This window comes from Nerophis ophidion, linkage group LG16 (assembly GCF_033978795.1).
Source record: "Nerophis ophidion isolate RoL-2023_Sa linkage group LG16, RoL_Noph_v1.0, whole genome shotgun sequence".
Lineage (NCBI taxonomy): Eukaryota > Metazoa > Chordata > Actinopteri > Syngnathiformes > Syngnathidae > Nerophis > Nerophis ophidion.
Genome location: NC_084626.1, coordinates 54350318 through 54373572, shown reverse-complemented (window position 1 = coordinate 54373572; position 23255 = coordinate 54350318). Strand labels below are relative to the sequence as shown.

At 41.9% G+C, this 23255-nt stretch overlaps 1 protein-coding gene across 5 annotated transcripts in view; it reads right to left on the bottom strand.

The window, feature by feature from the left end:
* cdk5rap1 (CDK5 regulatory subunit associated protein 1) overlaps positions 1-23255 on the bottom strand; it is a 67164-nt gene that overhangs the window by 42906 nt on the left and 1003 nt on the right. For 4 of the 5 annotated variants that reach the window (XR_009802257.1, XM_061875587.1, XM_061875588.1 and 1 more), the window contains exons 2-9: positions 19819-19922; positions 13688-13722; positions 13336-13481; positions 11804-12014; positions 11597-11717; positions 4020-4250; positions 1877-1974; positions 1750-1805 (exon numbers count right to left, since the gene is read on the bottom strand). Coding sequence is in view for 4 of the 5 variants with exons in the window: in XM_061875587.1 (XP_061731571.1) it covers positions 1750-1805; positions 1877-1974; positions 4020-4250; positions 11597-11717; positions 11804-12014; positions 13336-13481; positions 13688-13722; positions 19819-19922 (1002 nt within the window). In the remaining variant the exon portion in view is untranslated. The remainder of the gene's footprint in view (positions 1-1749; positions 1806-1876; positions 1975-4019; positions 4251-11596; positions 11718-11803; positions 12015-13335; positions 13482-13687; positions 13723-19818; positions 19923-23255) is intronic. The other variant, XM_061875589.1, reaches the window with a different exon arrangement.

Here is a 23255-nt window from a genome sequence, read left to right as displayed (position 1 = left end):
GCAGTCCACACTATGGTGAGTTTAAGAACCGCTAAAATTAGTAGGACAAAACGATGTTCACCAAATACTCTCATCAGTGAAGCATACACACAAACATATTAAACAGTGGGCTTTCTAACAATTGGGAAGGTTTGTGTCATGTTTTTCCTCAAACAAAAAACTAACTAAAACAAAAAAAATTTTTTTCCACCATCTTTTTCCATTTTCAATTATTTTTTTAAAACGCTTAAGGGAGCCACCAGGGCGGCACTAAAAAGCCGCGGGTTGCTGACTCCTGGGTTAAAAGAAGACTGTCAATTGTCCATAGTTATACATATAAGTGTGAATGACTGCCATGTGCCCTGCACTGGCCACCAGTCTCGGGTGGAGCCCGCCTCTTGCCTCAAGTCACCAAGGATAGGCTACAGCTTACCCGAAACCCTAATGAGGATAAGCGATATTGAAAATGGATGGTCTTACTTGCCAACCCTCCCAAAATTCAGCGCCTCTCCAAAACCTCCCGGAACAAATTTTCTCCCGAAAATCTCTCAAAATTCAGGCGGAGCTGGAGGCCACGCCCCCTCCAGCTCCATGCGGACCTGAGTGACGTGCCGACAGCCTGTTTTCACGTCCACTTTCCCACAATATAAACAGCGTGTCTGCCCAATGACGTTATAACTGTAGAATGATCGAGGGAGAGTTCTTGGTTTCTTATGTGGGTTTATTGTTGGGCAGTTTCATTAACATCCTCCCAGCGCGATAACAACACACAACAACAGCAGTCCGTTTTCGTCTACCGTAAAGCAGTTCGTCTGCGGTAAACAGCAATGTTGTGACACTCTTAAACAGGACAATACTGCCATCTACTGTACATGCATATGGTTAGAAAAACAAGGATGGACAATTCACCCCTTAACTCAACAATGAGTAGATGAGTGTTATGTGTGTGTAAATGTGTAAATAAATGAACACTGAAATTCAAGTTTTTATTTTATTTATTTATTTATATATATATATATATATATATATATATATATAATAAAATATATATATACAATATATATACTGTATACATAGCTAGAATTCACTGAAAGTCAAGTATTTTAGATATATATATGTATATATATATATATATATATACATATATATATCTGAAATACTTGACTTAGTGAATCTAGCTGTAAATATACGCCACGCCCCCCGCCCCGCCCTCCACCCCCCACCTCCCGCAATCGGAGGTCTCAAGGTCGGCAAGTATGTGGATGGATGACGATAAAATATGTAAAAATATAGACGCAACATAACAGAGGTATAAAGAAAGGTTTCCTTAACTTCAGGTGAATGGATGGATGTTGTGTGTATTAGCTCCTGTATCTCTGCACATCTTCCACACAAGACTAAATAAGCACCTGTACAATAAGTCAACACTTCAATCACTTGCATTCTGTTATTAAATACAAGCTATATAATGTTGCACTTTTCTAATAAAATAATAATAATAATAACCAAAAATCTGTTTTACATACCCATACATAAATTCTGAGGCCAAAGCTTTTTTTTTTTAATCTTCACCCTAGCCAGAGTTGTCTAAAAGTTATAACTTATTGAGGGACAAACATCTTTGTGTCTGGATAAAAAGCCAAAAAACGAGCAAAAATTTAATCATATGATATGTGTTTCGAAATACTTGTTTTTCGGACTGTTGGAAGAAGTCGATGATGGATAAAGAATGAAGAACGTGTAAAGAGAAGAAAAGAAGAAAAAGCCTACCTGGAATAATACTCCTGATGTTCTGGACTAGCTCGAGGTATGCCTCTCTTGTGTAGCTGCCAATCAAATCAAATACTGAAATGTTAAGCCGCAACATTTCTTAAACAATATTGCGAGGCTTTCTTACCCACGGCGCATAGCTTTCAAGACCTGACTGCTGCCACTCTGAGCTGGAAGATGGATCTGTTTACAAATGTTTCCCCTCTCTGCGATCAAATGCAAAACCTACACATCCACAAAAAAATGTTCCATAAATGTCATCAAGCTTCAGGCGACATGGGTGAACATGATTACACCCCCAAAAGATATCTGGGAACATTTTTTTTGCCACATACATGCCATGTGATTACGTACAGTCACAGTTTTTTTAATATTAATATCAGGGGAGTGGTGTATCATAAAAAACTATCAGAAAATGTCCAAAATGTGATAAGGAACAAGTAACGTTACGAGGCAACTTCACTTGGTGTATATGCTAATTTTGTATTCATTATGATGAATCCAAATTGAAATGCGTGATTAGATTTGAAAAAAAAAAATTTAAGAACCACTTAATTGGTTTACTTGTTATATGACTGATGGTTTTTTTGTGTGTTTTTATGGTAAATTGAATGGTTGTACTTGTATATCGCTTTTTTACCCCTTTTTAAGGAGCTCAAAGCGCTTTGACACTACTTCCACATTCACCCATTCACACACACGTTCACACACTGATGGAGGGAGCTGCCATGCAAGGCGCGAACCAGGCCCCATCAGGAGCAAGGGTGAAGTGTCTTGCTCAGGACACAACGGACGTGACTAGGATGGTAGAAGGTGGGGATTGAACCAGTAACCCTCAGATTGCTTGCACGGCCACTCTCCCAACTTCGCCACGCCGTCCCCATATTTAAGGTCTCATTTGGCGAAAAAAAATGAACATTTGACATGTGATAGTACTACAAAAGTTTGATATGCCTTAAAACTGTTGTGACACACACACAATCCGTGCTTCGCTCTGCTGCGGGAGCACGCAGAAGCTCCGCTGGGAACACCGGACACGCCCCCGCGCTCATCAGGCAGACCGCGCTTACTCTCCGCCGCAGCCGGCGACAATCAACGCCAGACACACCTGGCATTGATGAAAAAAGGCAGTATAAAGACGGTCGACGCTGTTGCGATCCGTGACTCGGATCTTCAAATATTATTGTTTATTTTTCCATCTTTGTTCTCATTCTCCGTTTGATCCGTTTATTTCCCATTTAGTCCATCACCATGGTTACTTATTAGTTTCAGCTGTTACTCCCGGTTCCAGCACACCTGTTCTCTGCTAATCACCTTCCCTTTATAAGCCAGCCTCTTCTGTTTATTCTTTCTGGGACTCTAGTTTGTTTTCACACAACCGTACGGCTGCTTTGCACTTTTGCTTACATGCAATTCCTGTAGTATTCTTGCGAGCTCTCACGCTGCGCAATTTTATTTATTCTTAGCTCTCATGCTAAATGTTTTGTTTTCCCCTTTGTGTGCCTATGTGCCAGTTTAATTTACTATTTGTTTGACCTAGCTTTCATGCTAGCGTCTTTTGTTAGCTTTTCCTTAGCTCCAGTATTTTTGTTTTCTAGCACCTTTTGTTATTCAAATAAATAGTTAAACCTTACCTTTGCTGTGTTCTATTTCGACGCATCCTCGAGGGAATCGAACCCGGCACCACGATGCCGAACAGACGTAACAGACGCTGACTTATCGACGTCGGAACGTAAAATCTACTACCCGTAAGCTGCACGTCTCTGACAACCCTGCTGAGCTTGCTCGTTGCCTGTTTCCTTGTGCCTTTAGTTCCCCTGATCCCTGTATCTCCCGCTCTTCCCACAGCGCTCGTGTCACCACTGCTGTTTCCCTCCTGGACCTGGTTTGCCTTCCCCGATCCTTGACCCTGCTTTGGACTTTCGGATGGACCTTGGACTTCCCCTGGCTTCTCCCCCCTTCGGATTTGGACGCTGAACATCCAACACGCACCTCAACAAATCTCACGGTATTCACATATGGTAATTCCACACATAGTCATTCATGCAGACACATAGTAGCATACACACTCCACGTAATCATCAAGTATTCAATAAATCTGTTGAACTTGACATCCCGTTGCTGTGCCGTCTCCTTCCCCAGTACAACATAACAAAAAGTCAATCAAATGTTTTAAACAGAAATAAAAATGACTATTTTTAAATGTGATTGCATATGTGTGAATTGATATCGTGCTTATTCATGCAGCACGACATAATTGATTCATGTACCTCATCGGGAAAGTCCTTGGGATGTGGTGACGTGAATCTGACCCTCATATTGGGATCCACCTGAGATATTCTGTCCAGCAGGTCAGAGAAACGCAGACCTCCCTGTTTGGCTCGATAAACCGTCTTAAATCCACGACTCAGCTCGGTGGGACTCGCACCCCAGAACTGCTCTTCCGATGTGTCTCTGTAGCTGTTCACATTCTGGCCCAGCAATGTCACCTCCTTCACGCCCTGAAAGGATGAGCACCACACATACAACTCAATCAGTATAAACTTCACTTTTGTTTTCAAATAGTTCTAATCTAGTACAGCAGTACAGAGATCTTCACTCACAACACTTGCATCTCTAATCAAAGCCTCCCATTAAAATGATATATAATCTCTTTAATTGGTGCTTGGCGCCCCAAAACGGCACAATGTTGACAAGTAACTTGCCTTCCAAACAGAAAAAGTAACTTTTAGTCAACAAATACTATAGAAAAAAATATAATGTACAAACCCTAAAACCAATGAAGTTGGCGAATTGTATAAATGGTAAATAAAAAGAGAATAAAATGATTTACAAATCCTTTTCAACATATATTCAATTGAATAGACTGCAAAGACAAGATACTTAACATTCTAACTGGAAAAATGCGTTATTTTTTGCAAATATTATTATTATTATTATTATTATAATTATTCAAAGCCTGCTACAAGTTTCAGAAAAGCTGGCACAAGTGGCAAAAAAGACAGAGACATTTCAGGAATTCTCATCAAACACTTATTTGGAACATCCCACAGGTGAATGGACAGACTGGAATGAGGTGGGTGCCATGATTGGGTATAAAAGCAGCTTCCATCAAATGTTAAGTCATTTACAAACAGGGATGGAGCGAGGGTCACCACTTTGTGAACAAATGCATGAGCAAATTTTCGAACAGTTTAAGAACTACATTTCTCAAAGAGCTATTGCAAGGAATTTAGGGATTTCACCATCTACGGTCCGTAATATCATCAAAAGTTTCAGAGAATCTGTAGAAATCACTGCATGTAGGCGATGATATTACGGACCTTCGATCCCTCAGGCGGTACTGCATCAAAAAGCGACATTGGTGTATAAAGAATATAACTACATGGGCTCATCAAGACTTCAGAAAACCGTCAGTAATTAGAGTTTGTCGCTACATCTGTAGGTGCAAGTTGAAAATTTACTATGCAAAGCAAACGTCATTTATCAGCAACACCCAGAAAAGCCACCAAGCTCCTCTAAAATGGACTGATGATGCAAAGTGGAAAAGAGTTCTGTGATCTGACGGGTCCACATTTCAAATTGTTTTTGGAAACTGGACGTCGTGCCCTCCGGACAAAAGAGGAAAATAACCATCCGGCGCAAATTTCAAAAGCCGGCATCTGTGATGGTTGAGCTCATAGGACTAGATAATACAATCCCTCAGATTAATCAGCATTTAGTGTTGAGTGGGGGGTTAGGGGCAAAAGCTTCACCGGGGTCTTAAAGTGGGCACCCTCCTTCATTGGTGTTTCGTTGATAGGCCCACGACACCTCCGGAGGGCTCTACGGCGATATCTGGCGTCTCAGGTGTGCCCCCCTCTGCCTTTACCCCTCCATGTCATTTAGCAGCCCAGTTTGGGTCCTTTCTTTTGAACCATATCCATCTGCTAATTCCTTCAGCAGCATCCGACAGTGACCTCTCAATCCAATCCCTTTCAGGAGCTTGGTTGTGGACGTAGCAACAAAACCTCTGCAGCCAACTTCAACTGGAAGCACTCGGCTGCCATGTTGGCATACCTGAGATGTTTGTGCTCATATGCTTCACCAACTGCTGCCTCCCATGGTACAGTCAGCTTCAACTGGAAGCACTCGGCTGCCATGTTGGCATACCTCAGATGTTTGCGCTCATATGCTTCACCAACTGCTGCCTCCCATGGTACAGTCAGCTTCAACTGGAAGCACTCGGCTGCCATGTTGGCATACCTCAGATGTTTGCGCTCATATGCTTCACCAACTGCTGCCTCCCATGGTACAGTCAGCTTCAACTGGAAGTACTCGGCTGCCATGTTGGCATACCTCAGATGTTTGCGCTCATATGCTTCACCAACTGCTGCCTCCCATGGTACAGTCAGCTTTAACTGGAAGCACTCGGCTGCCATGTTGGCATACCTCAGATGTTTGCGCTCATATGCTTCACCAACTGCTGCCTCCCATGGTACAGTCAGCTTCAACTGGAAGCACTCGGCATACCTGAGATGTTTGTGCTCATATGCTTCACCAACTGCTGCCTCCCATGGTACAGTCAGCTTCAACTGGAAGCACTCGGCTGCCATGTTGGCATACCTGAGATGTTTGTGCTCATATGCTTCACCAACTGCTGCCTCCCATGGTACAGTCAGCTTCAACTGGAAGCACTCGACTGCCATGTTCACATACCTCAGATGTTTGTGCTCATATGCTTCACCAACTGCTGCCTCCCATGGTACAGTCAGCTTCAACTGGAAGCACTCGGCTGCCATGTTGGCATACCTGAGATGTTTGCGCTCATATGCTTCACCAACTGCTGCCTCCCATGGTACAGTCAGCTTCAACTGGAAGCACTCGGCTGCCATGTTGGCATACCTCAGATGTTTGTGCTCATATGCTTCACCAACTGCTGCCTCCCATGGTACAGTCAGCTTCAACTGGAAGCACTCGGCTGCCATGTTGGCATACCTCAGATGTTTGTGCTCATATGCTTCACCAACTGCTGCCTCCCATGGTACAGTCAGCTTCAACTGGAAGCACTCGGCTGCCATGTTGGCATACCTGAGATGTTTGCGCTCATATGCTTCACCAACTGCTGCCTCCCATGGTACAGTCAGCTTCAACTGGAAGCACTCGGCTGCCATGTTGGCATACCTGAGATGTTTGCGCTCATATGCTTCACCAACTGCTGCCTCCCATGGTACAGTCAGCTTCAACTGGAAGCACTCGGCTGCCATGTTGGCATACCTCAGATGTTTGCGCTCATATGCTTCACCAACTGCTGCCTCCCATGGTACAGTCAGTACAACAATGAACACAGTCTTCTGGGAGCTTGACCACAAGACCAGGTCCAGCCTGAAGCTAATTGTAATGATTTCAGGCGGGAAGATGAGTTTCTGGTCCAAGTCAACCTGCATTTTCCAGTCCTGGGCAGAGTCCAGAAGGGTTGCCTCCACTCTTGCGGATGGTTTTGGTGGGAGTTGTCCTGCTCTTACAGACTTAGTGGTGATAGAGTGACAAGGGGTTGGGGGAGGGAGGGCTTTGTTGGTATTTCTCCTTCCCTCCAGGGTGATCGCCAGTTGTCTTAAGACCTGGTTGTCTCCCGTCCAAAGGCAAAACCTAGTAACTCACTTCTAGCTGATTTTGGGAAAACAAAGGAAAACCAATCTATCTTGATGCTGTCTTACAAAGATCTACAAAGTCATCAAAGGTATAGATGTTTTCTTGAGCTTTCATTTTCTTGCCGACTGAGCCATGGATTGAATCTGCTCTCATGAACGTGTGCCCTTTCTCCAGATATTTTATTACAATCTCGGGTGGGCCCCGTTCTGCGTTTGCACATTGGGCAAGAGCCGTGTACAGCGTCCAGTTTTTATTTTGACCTCCACAGTTATCTGCCCAAAAGAGTATGCAAGGGGAAGAATGAAGAAGAATACATTTAATGAAGGTGCTTGCAACGTCCTGGGCCGATCTTCCAAATATCCCCTCCTGCCATAATATCACATAATCACCTTGAGCGTCGGCCCCCATTCCTGCAAATGTCTCATTAAAGACAATAAGGCGACTGACAAAGGAGCTCCGATTGGTCCCTTGAGATACTAGGTTTTTCTGTTGTATCTACGCGGTTATGTGGTAGTTGCTAGGTCCTGCCATGCGCTTAACAGCTTACTTACGGAACAAATTACAATATCGCATACACTAATATAAAGCATATCACTTAGGAACTCCAAAATTATTATCAGTTTAGTTTTGACCAAAATTGAGTTACTGGGTTTTGCCTTTGGACGGGAGTCAATGTGCCTCCAGGTGTAGCGGCCTTGAGACAAACTGATTTTGCAGCCAGTGAGATTGTGACGGGGTGTTGCAGGGGTTTGACAGAGTGCACAAGAAGGATCTTGGGTGTGGGAAGAACATCATAGGTGGCTTTGATAATGAAGCTGATTTGGCTTCCTTCCATTTCAGCTTCATCATCAGAGCCACTTACGATATACCTACAATACACCTACGTATGGGGGTTTATCAGCGCCCAAGGCATGGGTAACTTACACATCTGTGAAGGCACCATTAATGCTGAAAGGTACATACAGGTTTTGGAACAACATATGCTGTCATCCAAGCAACGTTATCATGGACGCCCCTGCTTATTTAAGCAAGACAATGCCAAGCCATGTGTTACAACAGAAGGGTTTCTTAGTAAAAGAGCGCTGGTACTAGACTGGCCTGCCTGTAGTCCAGACCGGTCTCCCATTGAAAATGTGTGGCGCATTATGAAGCCTAAAATACCACAACGGTTGAACAACTCAAGCTGTACATCAAGCAAGAATGGTAAAGAATTCCACCTGAAAAGCTTCAAAAATTGGTCTCCTCAGTTATCTAACATTTACTGAGTGTTGTTAAAAGGAAAGGCCATGTAACACAGTGGTAAAAATACCCCTGTGCTAACTTTTTTGCAATGTGTTGCTGCCATTAAATTCTAAGTTAATGATTATTTCCAAAAATATTACTTTTCTCAGTTCGAACAATAAATTAACATTTAAGTTGAAAAAGATTTCCAAATCATTGTATTCTGCTTTTATTTACAAATTACACAACGTGCCAACTTCACTAGTTTTGGGTTTTGTACATCGAAAAGTAGTTTTATGACGTTATGTAATAATATCCATCTTCTTCCGCTTATCCAAAGACGGGTCGCGGGAGCAACAGCCTAAGTATAGAAGCCCAGACTTCCCTCTCCTACGTCCAGCTCTTCCTGGGGCGTACCCAGGCCAGCAGGAAGACATAGTCTCTCCCCTGTGTCCTGGGTCCTCCATCTTGCCCTTACAGTTTTAACTGAAAGCTCACGACCATAGTAATGTAATAATATGTAATAATTAGGGCTGCGAATCTTTTGGTGTCCCAAAATTCGATTCAATATCAATTCTTGGGGTTCACGATTCGATTCAAAATCGTTTGGTTTTTTTTTCAATTCAACATGATTTTCCATTCAAAAACGATTTTTTTTCCCGATTTAAAAGGATTCTCTCTTCATTCAATACATAGATTTCAGCAGGATCTACCCCAGTCTGCTGACATGCTAGCAGAGTAGTAGATTTTTGGAAAAAGCTTTTATAATTGTAAAGGACAATGTTTTATCAACTGATTGCAATAATGTACATTTGTTTTAACTATTAAAGGGGAACATTATCAGCAGACCTATGTAAGCGTCAATATATACCTTGATGGTGCAGAAAAAAAAACATCTATTTTTTCAACCGATTTCCGAACTCTAAATGGGTGAATTTTGGCGGATTAAACGCCTTTCTGTTTATCGCGCTGGAGGCGATGACGTCAGAAAGTGACGTCGCCAAGGTAACACACCCGCCATTTTCATTTTCAACACAATACAAACACCGGGTCTCAGCTCTGTTATTTTCCGTTTTTTTGACTATTTTTTGGAACCTTGGAGACATCATGCCTGGTGGGTGTGTTGTCGGAGGGTGTAACAACACTAACAGGGAGGGATTCAAGTTGCACCACTGGCCCCAAGATGCCAAAGTGTCCCCCGCCAGACCCCCATTGAATGTGCCAGAGTGTCTCCACATTTGACCGGCGATGCTAAGACAGACATGGCACAGAGATGTATGGATAACCTGCAGATGCATTTGCAACCATTAAGTCAACCAAATCAAAAAGGTGAGTTTTGTTGATGTTGACTGCCAGCTAATCGATGCTAACATGCTATTTACCGGCGGTGCTAAAGCAGACATGGTACAGAGATGTATGGATAACCTGCAGATGCATTTGCAACTATATTACGTTTCCTTCCACCCACATTTAATGCGAAACAAACACTTACCAATCGACGGATTTAAGTTGCTCCAGTGTCAAAAGATGCGAAAGTCCTGATCGTTTGGTCCGCACATTTTACGGGCAATGCTAACGCAGCTATTCGGCCATGCTATGGCTATGAATAGCGTCAATAGCTATTCGCTAAATAGCTTCAGTTTCTTCTTCAATATTTTCATACTCCAACCATCTGTTTCAATACATGCGTAATCTGTTGAATCGCTTAAGCCGCTGAAATCAGAGTTTGAATCCGAGCTAATGTGGCTATATCTTGCTGTGGTATTCCCATTGTTTGTTTACATTGGCAGCACTGTGTGACGTCACAGGGAAATGGCCAGTGTCTTCGCAGAGAGCGAAAATAAGGCACTTTAAAGCTTTATTTCGGGATATTCTGAGACCGGTAAGATTTTGAAAAAACTTCAAAAAATACAACAAGCCACTGGGAACTGATTTTTATTGTTTTTAACCCTTTTGAAATTGTGATAATGTTCCCCTTTAAACAAACCAAAAATATGACTTATTTTATCTTTGTGAAAACATTGGACACAGTGTGTTGTCCAGCTTATGAGATGCCATGCAAGTGTAAGCCACTGTGACACTATTGTTCTTTTTTTATTTTTATAAATGTCTAATGATAATGTCAATGAGGGATTTTTAATCACTGCTATGCTGAAATTATAATTAATATTGATACTGTTGTTGATAATATTCATTTTTGTTTCACTACTTTCGGTTTGTTCTGTGTGGTGTTTGTGTCTCCTCTCAATTGTTCTGTTTATTGCAGTTCTGAGCGATGCTGGGTCAGGTTTGGTTTTGGAATTGGATTGCATTGTTATGGTATGTTTTGTTGGATTGATTAAAAAATAAATAATAATAATAATTTATTTTTTTTAAATGAGAATCGCTATTCAAATTCGAATCGATTTTTTCCCCACGCCCCTGGTAATAATAGTATGTAATAATAATGTACAGCATTTACCTTGGAGAGTGGACTTTTACAATATCTCCTTCAAGCTGTTTCTCTGTCACAAACCATCAGCAGCTTTTCCATATTTTCATGGATAAATGTCAGCCGCTTGGTAATCATTTTAACATTCTTGACTAGCGTTATACTCCATCCATCTATCCATTTTCTACCACTTGTCCCTTTTGGGGTCGCGGGGAGTGCTGGAACCTATCTGATTATACTAATTCGGCTTAAGTATGGTGCAGACCGGCAGTGATACCTTCCATTTGCTTCGCCAAGTCTGCTACACAGATTGTTGATGATTTGTTTCTATAATTCAATGACTAGTATCCATTTCTTCTGCTCAGCACTGTCCTTCACACTCTCTTTATTCCTCTCCTTGGTTGGAAAACAAACTTAGGGCAACCTCTAGCTAAAAGCTAATGCCAGCGAGTAAGACCAGATGTTTTGGGCAGATCTTACAGGGTTCACTGTGACATTTGCACCAAACACTGTTCAACTGAGTTGAGGTACCACTGTACTCCTTTGCGACCAGCTTTAACTCACCTGGTCTGAAAGCATAAGGACTTCCTCAAGAACAGAGCTGACAGGTCGGCTCCTCTCGCGGCCGCGCGTGAAGGGAACAATGCAGTAACTGCACATATTGTCACAGCCCCGCATGATGGAGCTGCCAGGTCAAAACATGCAAACCATTTGAGTATAGAACATGGAAGACAAAAAAGCAACAACAGGAGTCCTTGTGACACAACTTACACAAAAGCACTGCGGCCCTGTGCAGAGTGATGGACGGGCATAATGTCAGCGTAGGTCTCCTCTAACGACAGCAACAGGTTGCTTGCTTGTTGACCTCCCTGGGCTACAGTCAACAGGCGCGGAAGGTCACGGTAGGCGTCTGGCCCGGCGAGAACATCTAGGAGCTTCTCGCGCTCCAAAAGCTCCGTCTTCAATCTCTCTGCCATACAACCTGGACAGGCATACATTAAATATCATTATTTATTATTTATGTAAAATATTTGTAAATGTTTTAATAGCACGATCAACTACAAAAGGGGTGCCCAAACTATGGCCCACTAATTATAAATGATAAATGGGTTGTACTTGTATAGCGCTTTTCTACCTTCAAGGTACTCAAAGCGCTTTGACACTACTTCCACATTCACACACACATTCACACACTGATGGAGGGAGCTGCCATGCAAGGCGCTAACCAGCACCCATCAGGAGCAAGGGTGAAGTGTCTTGCTCAGGACACAACGGACGTGACGAGGTTGGTGCTAGGTGGGAATTGAACCAGGGACGCTCGGGTTGCGCACGGCCACTCTCCCCACTGCGCCACGCCGTCCCCATCCATCCATCCATTTTCTACCGCTTATTCCCTTTCGGGGTCGCGGGGGGCGCTGGCGCCTATCTCAGCTACAATCGGGCGGAAGGCGGGGTACACCCTGGACAAGTCGCCACCTCATCGCAGGGCCAACACAGATAGACACCCCCCCAATTACTGGATATATATATATGTATGTATACATATATCCATCCATCCATTTCCTACCGCTTATTCCCTTTTGGGTCGCGGGGGGCGCTGGAGCCTATCTCAGCTACAATCGGGCGGAAGGCATTGTACACCCTGGACAAGTCGCTACCTCATCACAGGGCCAACACAGATAGACAGACAACATTCACACTCACATTCACACACTAGGGACCATTTAGTGTTGCCAATCAACCTATCCCCAGGTGCATGTCTTTGGAGGTGGGAAGAAGCCGGAGTACCCACAAGGAACCCACCCATTCACGGGGAGGACATGCAAACTCCACACAGAAAGATCCCGAGCCCGGGATTGAACCCTGACTACTCAGGACCTTCGTATTGTGAGGCAGACGCACTAACTCCTCTGCCACCATGAAGCCCTTATGTACACACACACACATATATATATATATATGTGTGTGTATATATATGTAAACACATATATATACATATACATATATATACACATACATACATATATATATGCACAAACATATATATATACACACATACATATGCTTATATATATATATTATACATATATAACATACATACATGTTAGATAGATAGATAGATAGATAGATATATAGATAGATAGATAGATAGATAGAGATAGATAGATAGATAGATAGATAGGACCGACACACATATTTATATATACATATGGATCTAACTTTTAAAAATGTAAAAGTGCCGAAGTAAATTAAAGTGGGACATTGTTTTTTGTAAGTAATGTGTCCAAAAAAAAAAAACGTACTATAATTGGAAGTGTAACTCGTCATGGAAATCAGACATCCAGTACCTAAAATCCCAATTTTCATTGGCGGTCGACTCTTCAGGCGTTTCTTCTTCATCGCTGTCAGTTGTTGTAGTCTGTTCCAAATGGTTTGTTCTGCTTTTTCTCTTTTAAAAAAATAAATAACATAATCAATCAATCAATCAATGTTTACTTATATAGCCCTAAAACACTAGTGTCTCAAAGGGCTGCACAAACCACAACACGAACCATTACGACATCCTCGGTAGGCCCACCGATAACATAGAATAGAATACAGCTGCCTCACATGCAAATTATCTTGAATCAGGATTATTATGTGAGCAGTTCCTACCTTATGGAGCATGTTACAAGCAGGACAACATCTGCCTGCACACAAAGTCAAAGGATGAATTACATTTATCACAGATATATACATACACATACACACACATATATATATACACACACATATATATATATATATATATATATATATACATATATATATATATATATATATATATATATATATATATATGCATACATACACACATAGATATATATATATATATACATATATATATACACATATATATATATATATATATATATATATATATATATATATATACATATATATATGCATACATACACACATAGATATATATATATACATACATGTATATATATATATATATATGTATATAAATATACATACACACATACTGTACGTACATACTCATATATATATATACATGTACTTAAAAAAAATATATATATATATACTGTACATACAAACATTAATAATATATACAGTTGGTACAGAAAGTATTTTATTATTTTTAGTCTGTTTCATTGAAGCCATTTGACAGAAAAAAAACTGAAATGTAGACATTTTTTAAAGATTAGCTAAAAAATGACATGTACTTATAGACCCTTTGCTCGATACTTTGTAGACGCCCCTTTGGCAGCTATTACAGCTTCAGGTCTTTGTGAATATGATGCCACAAGCTTATCTTTGGACAGTTTAAGACACATTTTGGTGGCAGCATCATGCTGTAGGGATGGTTTTAGCAGGAGGAACTGGTAGACTAGTCAGGATAGAGGGAAAGATAAATGCAGCAATTTTTGAGTTTTTTTAAATTATATTATTTAAAAAAAAAAAATGTTCTGTTAGGACGGGGTGCTGAGTGTACATTAATGAGAAATATATATTTTTTTATATTAGAAAATGCCTGCAATGAAACAGAGTGAAACATTATTTTCACTCTTCATATGTGCTGTATACATACTGTACATACATATATTATCAGTATACATACTGTACATACATATATTATCAGTATACATACTGTACATACATATATTATCAGTACACATACTGTACATACATATATTATCAGTATACATACTGTACATACATATATTATCAGTATACATACTGTACATACATATATTATCAGTACAGGCCAAAAGTTTGGACACACCTGACTTCTGCACAACACAAGTGATGGTCCCAACCCTATTGATAAAGCAGGAAATTCCACTAATCAACCTTGATAAGGCACACATGTGAAGTAAAAACCATTTCAAGTGACTACCTCTTGAAGCCCATGGAGAGAATGCCAAGAGTGCGCAAAGCAGTAATCAAAGCAAAGGGTGGTTATTTTGAAGAAACTAGAATATGAAACTGGTTTGCAGTTATTTCACATTGATTTGTTAACTACAGTACATAACTCCATGTGTTCATTCATAGTTTTGATGCCTTCAATGACAATCTACAATGTAAATAGTCATGAAAATAAAGAAAACGAATTGAATGAGAAGGTGAGTCCAAAGTTTTGGCCTGTACCGTACATACATGTACACAGATATGTTGTGGCAGAGGGCGTTTATGAGAGCAGATGACACACGCACACGAGAGCACGGACCCCGCTGGCAACAATGTCCTGAACACTGGGGTGTATAACAATTAAGACTTGATCAAACCTGTATCCCGGGCTCAAGAAGTTGGGCCGGTCCCAGGAGAACCCACCCTGCTAGGAGTCTTCCACACATGCATATATATATGTATACTTACACCTGTATATATACATATAGTATATCTACGTTAGGTCAGGGCAAAAAAAAACAGAGGCTATTTCATCCCTACATAAATAAAACCAGGGCAGCAGAGTGGAAGAAGGGTTAGTGTGTTTGCCTCACAATACGAAGGTCCTGGGTTCGATCCTGCGCACGGGATCTTTCTGTGTGGAGTGTGCATGTCCCCCCCGTGAATAGGTGGGCTTCCTCCCACCTCCAAAAACATGCACCTGGGGATAGGTTGATTGGCAACACTAAATGGTCCCTAGTGTGTGAATGTTGTCTATCTATCTGTGTTGGCCCTGTGATGAGGTGGCGACTTGTCCAGGTTGTGCCCCGCCTTCCCCCCGAATGCAGCTGAGATAGGCTCCAGCGAACCCCCCCCCCCCCCCGCGACCCGGAAAGGGACAAGCGGTAGAAAACGGATGGATGGATGGAGCAGGGAAACCTGCGAAACAGGCTTGTAGGGATGAAATACCCTCTGTGTTTTTTCCTAACCTAACGTATATTCCGCTCTACCCCGGTATTGAGCACTGTATAACGGTACAGTATATCTATAAACATGTATACAGAATATACATAAACACATATGCACACACTACAGATGCGCGGTTTGCGGTCTCATCCGCGGATAAACCGCGGGTCGGGTGGTTAACATGATGATTAGATCTGGGCGGGTGGCGGTTGAACCATCCGGAAATATTTGCTATACATGGTTCTGGGATCAGTATCCTTTGCCATTCAAAGAGCCATTTAAGACCTGTGTCACATAGCGAAGAAGTCAATAAGAGACGCTATTATTCTCCTGAATGACTGCCGGCAGTCACCCAGATAATAAGTATTAGTGCGTGCTATGAAGCCATTGGCTTTGTCGCCTTCTACATCATGTTTGATCTACTTGTCAGTCCAGCATCATGTTGTGTGTGGTTTCCATGGCAACACGCACACGACTGCAAGGCATACTGGGTGACACAGAGTACACTAATGGTTGTGATATAAACGGTTTTAACACTCTTAGTAATATGCGCCACGCTGTGAAGCCACACCAAACAAGAACGACAAACATATTTCGGGAGAACATCCTCACAGTAACACAACATAAACGCAAAACAACAAATACCCATAATCCTTTGTATTCATGACACTCCTGACTATTTTGTACACACTGCTAGCAATTGACCCCCTGCGTCGGTAAGGTGGGCCGGGTTGGGGGCGCGGGGGTGTAAAATATATTCAGGAAGTGTCACGGATACAAAGGATTTGTTGTGTTGCATTTATGTTGTGTTACTGTGAGGATGTTCTCCCGAAATGTGTTTGTCAATCTTGTTGGGTGTGGCTTGACAGCGTGGCGCATATTAGTAAGTGTTAAAGTTGTTTATATCACAACCATCAGTGTACTCTGTATCACCCAGTATGCCTTTCAATCTTGTACGTGTGATTGCAGAAGCTGCACACAACATGTTGCCGGACCAACAATCGGTTCGTACATGTTGTTGAAGGTGTCTAAGGAAATGGCTTCACAGCACGCCCATGTTCTTGTAATCAGGATGAAAGCTATTGGAGAGTCGCGGGTACGTTGGCGGTTACAAATGTCCTCATTACTCTGTGAAACAGGTTTAAATAGCTCTGTGAGTGGTAAAGGCAGACAACTTCTGATGTATTTCAGCGGGCGGTTGGCGGGCGGGTACGGTCCTGATAAAATGTTGGTTCGGGTGGACGGCAGGTGGATGACCACTTTGGTGATGCGGATGATATAATTGCCTTTCCGCGCATCTCTAGCACACACATAATATACACACACATTGATATGTACATATATATAAAGGTGTATATATATACATGTGTACATGTATATATATATATGTATATGTTTGTACAAACCCTGTTTCCATATGAGTTGGGAAACTGTGTTAGATGTAAATATAAACAGAATACAATGATTTGCAAATCCTTTTCAAGCCATATTCAGTTGAATATGCTACAAAGACAACATATTTGATGTTCAAGATCATAAACTTTTTTTTTTTTGCAAATAATCATTAACTTAGTATTTCATGGCTGCAACACGTGCCAAAGTAGTTGGGAAAGGGCATGTTCACCACTGTGTTACATCACCTTTTCTTTTAACAACACTCAAACATTTGGGAACTGAAGAAACTAATTGTTGTAGCTTTGAAAGTGGAATTCTTTCCCATTCTTGTTTTATGTAGAGCTTCAGTCGTTCAACAGTCCGGGGTCTCCGCTGTCCTATTTTACGCTTCATAATGCGCCACACATTTTCCATGGGAGACAGGTCTGGACTGCAGGCGGGCCAGGAAAGTACCCCCACTCTTTTATTACGAAACCAAGCTGTTGTAACACGTGCTGAATGTGGCATGGCATTGTCTTGCTGAAATAAGCAGGGGCGTCCATGAAAAAGACAGCGCTTGGATGGCAGCATATGTTGTTCCAAAACCTGTATGTACCTTTCAGCATTAATGGTGCCTTCACACATGTGTAAGTTACCCATGCCTTGGGCACTAATACACCCCCATACCATCACACATGTGTAAGTTACCCATGCCTTGGGCACTAATACACCCCCATACCATCACACATGTGTAAGTTACCCATGCCTTGGGCACTAATACACCCCCATACCATCACACATGTGTAAGTTACCCATGTCTTGGGCACTAATACACCCCCATACCATCACACATGTGTAAGTTACCCATGTCTTGGGCACTAATACACCCCCATACCATCACACATGTGTAAGTTACCCATGCCTTGGGCACTAATACACCCCCATACCATCACACATGTGTAAGTTACCCATGCCTTGGGCACTAATACACCCCCATACCATCACACATGTGTAAGTTACCCATGCCTTGGGCACTAATACACCCCCATACCATCACACATGTGTAAGTTACCCATGTCTTGGGCACTAATACACCCCCATACCATCACACATGTGTAAGTTACCCATACCTTGGGCACTAATACACCCCCATACCATCACACATGTGTAGTTACCCATGCCTTGGGCACTAATACACCCCCATACCATCACACATGTGTAAGTTACCCATGCCTTGGGCACTAATACACCCCCATACCATCACACATGTGTAAGTTACCCATGCCTTGGGCACTAATACACCCCCATACCATCACACATGTGTAAGTTACCCATGCCTTGGGCACTAATACACCCCCATACCATCACACATGTGTAAGTTACCCATGCCTTGGGCACTAATACACCCCCATACCATCACACATGTGTAAGTTACCCATGCCTTGGGCACTAATACACCCCCATACCATCACACATGTGTAAGTTACCCATGCCTTGGGCACTAATACACCCCCATACCATCACACATGTGTAAGTTACCCATGTCTTGTTCACTAATACACCACCATACCATCACACATGTGTAAGTTACCCATGTCTTGTTCACTAATACACCCCCATACCATCACACATGTGTAAGTTACCCATGCCTTGGGCACTAATACACCCCCATACCATCACACATGTGTAAGTTACCCATGCCTTGGGCACTAATACACCCCCATACCATCACACATGTGTAAGTTACCCATGCCTTGGGCACTAATACACCCCCATACCATCACACATGTGTAAGTTACCCATGCCTGGGGCACTAATACACCCCCATACCATCACACATGTGTAAGTTACCCATGCCTTGGGCACTAATACACCCCCATACCATCACACATGTGTAAGTTACCCATGCCTGGGGCACTAATAAACCCCCATACCATCACACATGTGTAAGTTACCCATGCCTTGGGCACTAATACACCCCCATACCATCACACATGTGTAAGTTACCCATGTCTTGGGCACTAATACACCCCCATACCATCAGACATGTGTAAGTTACCCATGCCTGGGGCACTAATACACCCCCATACCATCACACATGTGTAAGTTACCCATGCCTTGGGCACTAATACACCCCCATACCATCACACATGTGTAAGTTACCCATGTCTTGGGCACTAATACACCCCCATACCATCACACATGTGTAAGTTACCCATGCCTTGGGCACTAATACACCCCCATACCATCCACATGTGTAAGTTACCCATGTCTTGGGCACTAATACACCCCCATACCATCACACATGCTGACTTTTGAACTTTGCGTCGATAACAGTCTGGATGGTTCGCTTCCCCCTTGATCCGGATGACACGATGTCGAATATTTCCAAATATAATTTGAAATGTGGACTCGTGGGACCACAGAACACTTTTCCACTTTGCATCAGTCCATCTTAGATGATCTTGGGCCCAGAGAAGCAGAAAATTTCCCAACTCATATGGAAATAGGGTCTGTACATAAAAATGTATATGTAGTTTTATTATGCATACCTCATCTAAATATGTGGTGCGTTGATATCCGTTCCTTTGTAGAATGGACCAGGCAATCTCTGTGTCATTTACATTCATTTGGCATCCATATGTTTCAAAGTAGACTGTGAGAAGACAATGCATTAGTTCAGTGACACTTGCAACATTAGTAGTCAGCGGGCTCTATGTAGTTGTACGCCAAAATCACTTGATAAAGTACAGTGTTTTATTTTCCAATATTGAAACAGTGTTACTGTTCAAATTGTGTGTCATGTTAATGTTGTCAAAAATTTTAAATGTATTTGGTAAATAACATCTCTGCGTTATGCTAAAAACCCCGTTTCCATATGAGTTGGGAAATTGTGTTAGATGTAAATATAAACAGAATACAATGATTTGCAAATCCTTTTCAAGCCATATTCAGTTGAATATGCTACAAAGACAACATATTTGATGTTCAAATTCATAAACTTTACTTTTTTTTGCAAATAATAATTAACTTAGAATTTCATGGCTGCAACACGTGCCAAAGTAGTTGGGAAAGGGCATGTTCACCACTGTGTTACATCACCTTTTCTTTTAACAACACTCAATTAACGTTTGGGAACTGAGGAAAACTAATTGTTGAAGCTTTGAAAGTGGAATTCTTTCCCATTCTTGTTTTATGTAGAGCTTCAGTCCTTCAACAGTCTGGGGTCTCCGCTGTCGTATTTTACACTTCATAATGCACCACACATTTTCCACGGGAGACAGGTCTGGACTGCAGGCGGGCCAGGAAAGTAGCCACACTCTTTTACTATGAAACCACGCTGTTGCAACACGTGGCTTGGCATTGTTTTGCTGAAATAAGCAGGGGCGTCCATGTTAATGTTGCTTGGATGACAACATATTTTGCTCCATAACCTGTGTGGACCATTCAGCATTAATGGTGCCTTCACAGATTCTGGCTTTTGAACTTTGCGTCTATAACAATCTGAATGGTTATTTTCCTCTTTGTTTCGGAGGACACCATGTCCACAGTTTCCGAATATAATTTGAAATGTGGACTCGTCAGACCCACAATGCACTTTTCCACTTTGCATCAGTCCATATTAGATTAACTCGGGCCCAGCGAAGCCAGCGGCGTTTCTTGGAGTTGTTGATGAATGGGTTTTGCTTTGCATAGTAGAGTTTTAACTTGCACTTACAGATGTAGCGACCAACTGTAGTTACTGACAGTGGTTTTATGAAGTGTTCCTGAGCCTGTGTTGTGATATCCTTTACACACTGATGTCGGTTTTTGATGCTGTACCGCCTGAGGGTTCAAAGGTCCGTAATATCATCGCTTAAGTGCAGTGATTTCTCCAGATTCTCTGAACCTTTTGATGATTTTACGGACCGTAGATGGTAAAATCCCTAAATTCCTTGCAATAGCTCGTTGAGAAATGTTGTTCTAAAACTGTTTGACAATTTGCTTACAAAGTGGTGACCCTCACCCCATCCTTGTTTGTGAATGACTTAGCATTTCATGGAAGCTGTTTTTATAGCCAATCATGGCACCCACCTGTTCCCAATTAGCCTGCACACCTGTGGGATGTTCCAAATAAGTGTTTGATGAGCATTCCTCAACTTTATCAGTATTTATTGCCACCTTTCCAAACTTCTTTGTCACATGTTGCTGGCATCAAATTCTAAAGTTAATGAAAAAATGTTTATCAGTTTGAACATCAAATACCGTATTTCCTTGAATTGCCGCAGGGTATATATAGTATGCACCTGCCTTCAATTACTGCCGGTTCAAACTCGCTTCGCAAAATAATTAGCGCATGCTTAGTATTACCACCTGGTCAAGCTCGTGACGTCACGAGTGACACTTCCCCTGTCATCATTTTCAAAATGGAGGAGGCTGATTTCAATACCGGTCATTTGAAATCGCATAAAGGGAAGAATATTAGGAGCTATTCAGTAGGTTTAAAGGCCTACTGAAAGCCACTACTAGCCACCACGCAGTCTGATAGTTTATATATCAATGATGAAATATTAACATTGCAACACATGACAATACGGCCGCTTTACTTTACTAAATTGCAATTTTAAATTTCCCGTGGAGTTTCTTGTTGAAAATGTCGCGGAATGATGACGCTTATGATGACGCGTGCGCGTGACGTCTCGAGTTGGAGGGGACATATTAGCGCAGCACCACTAGCTGCTAAAAGTCCTCTCTTTTCATCACATAATTACACAGTATTTTGGACATCTGTGTTGCTGAATCTTTTGCAATTTGTTCAATTAATAATGGAGAAGTCAAAGTAGAAAGATGGAGGTGGGAAGCTTTAGCCTTTAGCCACACAAACACACTGTGTTTCTTTCTTTAAAATTCCCGGATGTGAAGCTTTACTATGGATCAGAGCGGTCAAGCAAACATGGATCCCAACCACGTCAACTAGCAGGTTTCGGTGAGAAAATTGTGGTAAAGAGTCGCCTCTCACCGGAGATCAGTGGAGCTTGCGCCGTCCATGCAGCTGCCGTGACTTCCCTCAGAGACTGGCGCCAACACACCCTCTCTGACTATCAGGTACTATGTAACTCAATAAAACACTAGCAACACAATAGAAAGATAAGGGATTTCCCAGAATTATCCTAGTAAATGTGTCTAAAAACATCTGAATCGCTCACAAGTCAATCGCCTCTTTTTTTTTTACCTAATTTTTTTCTTCTTTTTTTTTCTAGTCCTTCGCTATCAATATCCTCATCCACGAATCTTTCACCCTCGCTCAAATTAATGGGGAAATTGACGTTTTCTCGGTCCGAATAGCTCTTTGTGTTGGAGGCTCCCATTATAAACAATGTGAGGATGTGAGGAGCTGTCACGCCAAATTTCTTCCCCCCCCCATTTACTTCCGGGGTCATGATTAATACAGACGTTTTGTTAACGCTATATTATAAAAATAGACGTTTTGTTAACGCTATATTATAAAAATAGACGTTTTGTTAACGCTATATTATTAAAAAAAATCAAAAAGTATTTACAAACACAAGCTATGGGATGACGCATTTACTTCCGGGGTCACGTTTCCTCTTATGTCATCCCATAGCTTGTGTTTGTAAATAGTTGTTTACATTTTTTTAATAATATAGCGTTAACAAATCGTCTGTATTTTAATAATATAGCGTTAACAAAACGCCTGTATTAATCATGACCCCGGAAGTAAATGGAGTGGGGGGGGGGGGGGGGGTTGTAGGGAGAAGAAATTTGGCGTGACAGAACCCTCACACGGATGACGTCATCGTCTGCTACTTCCGGTACAGGCAAGGCTTTTTTATTAGCGACCAAAAGTTGCAAACTATCGTGGATGTTCTCTACTAAATCCTTTCAGCAAAAATATGGCAATATGGTGAAATGATGAAGTATGACACATAGAATGGACCTGCTATCCCCGTTTAAATAAGAACATCTCGTTTCAGTAGGCCTTTAAGGT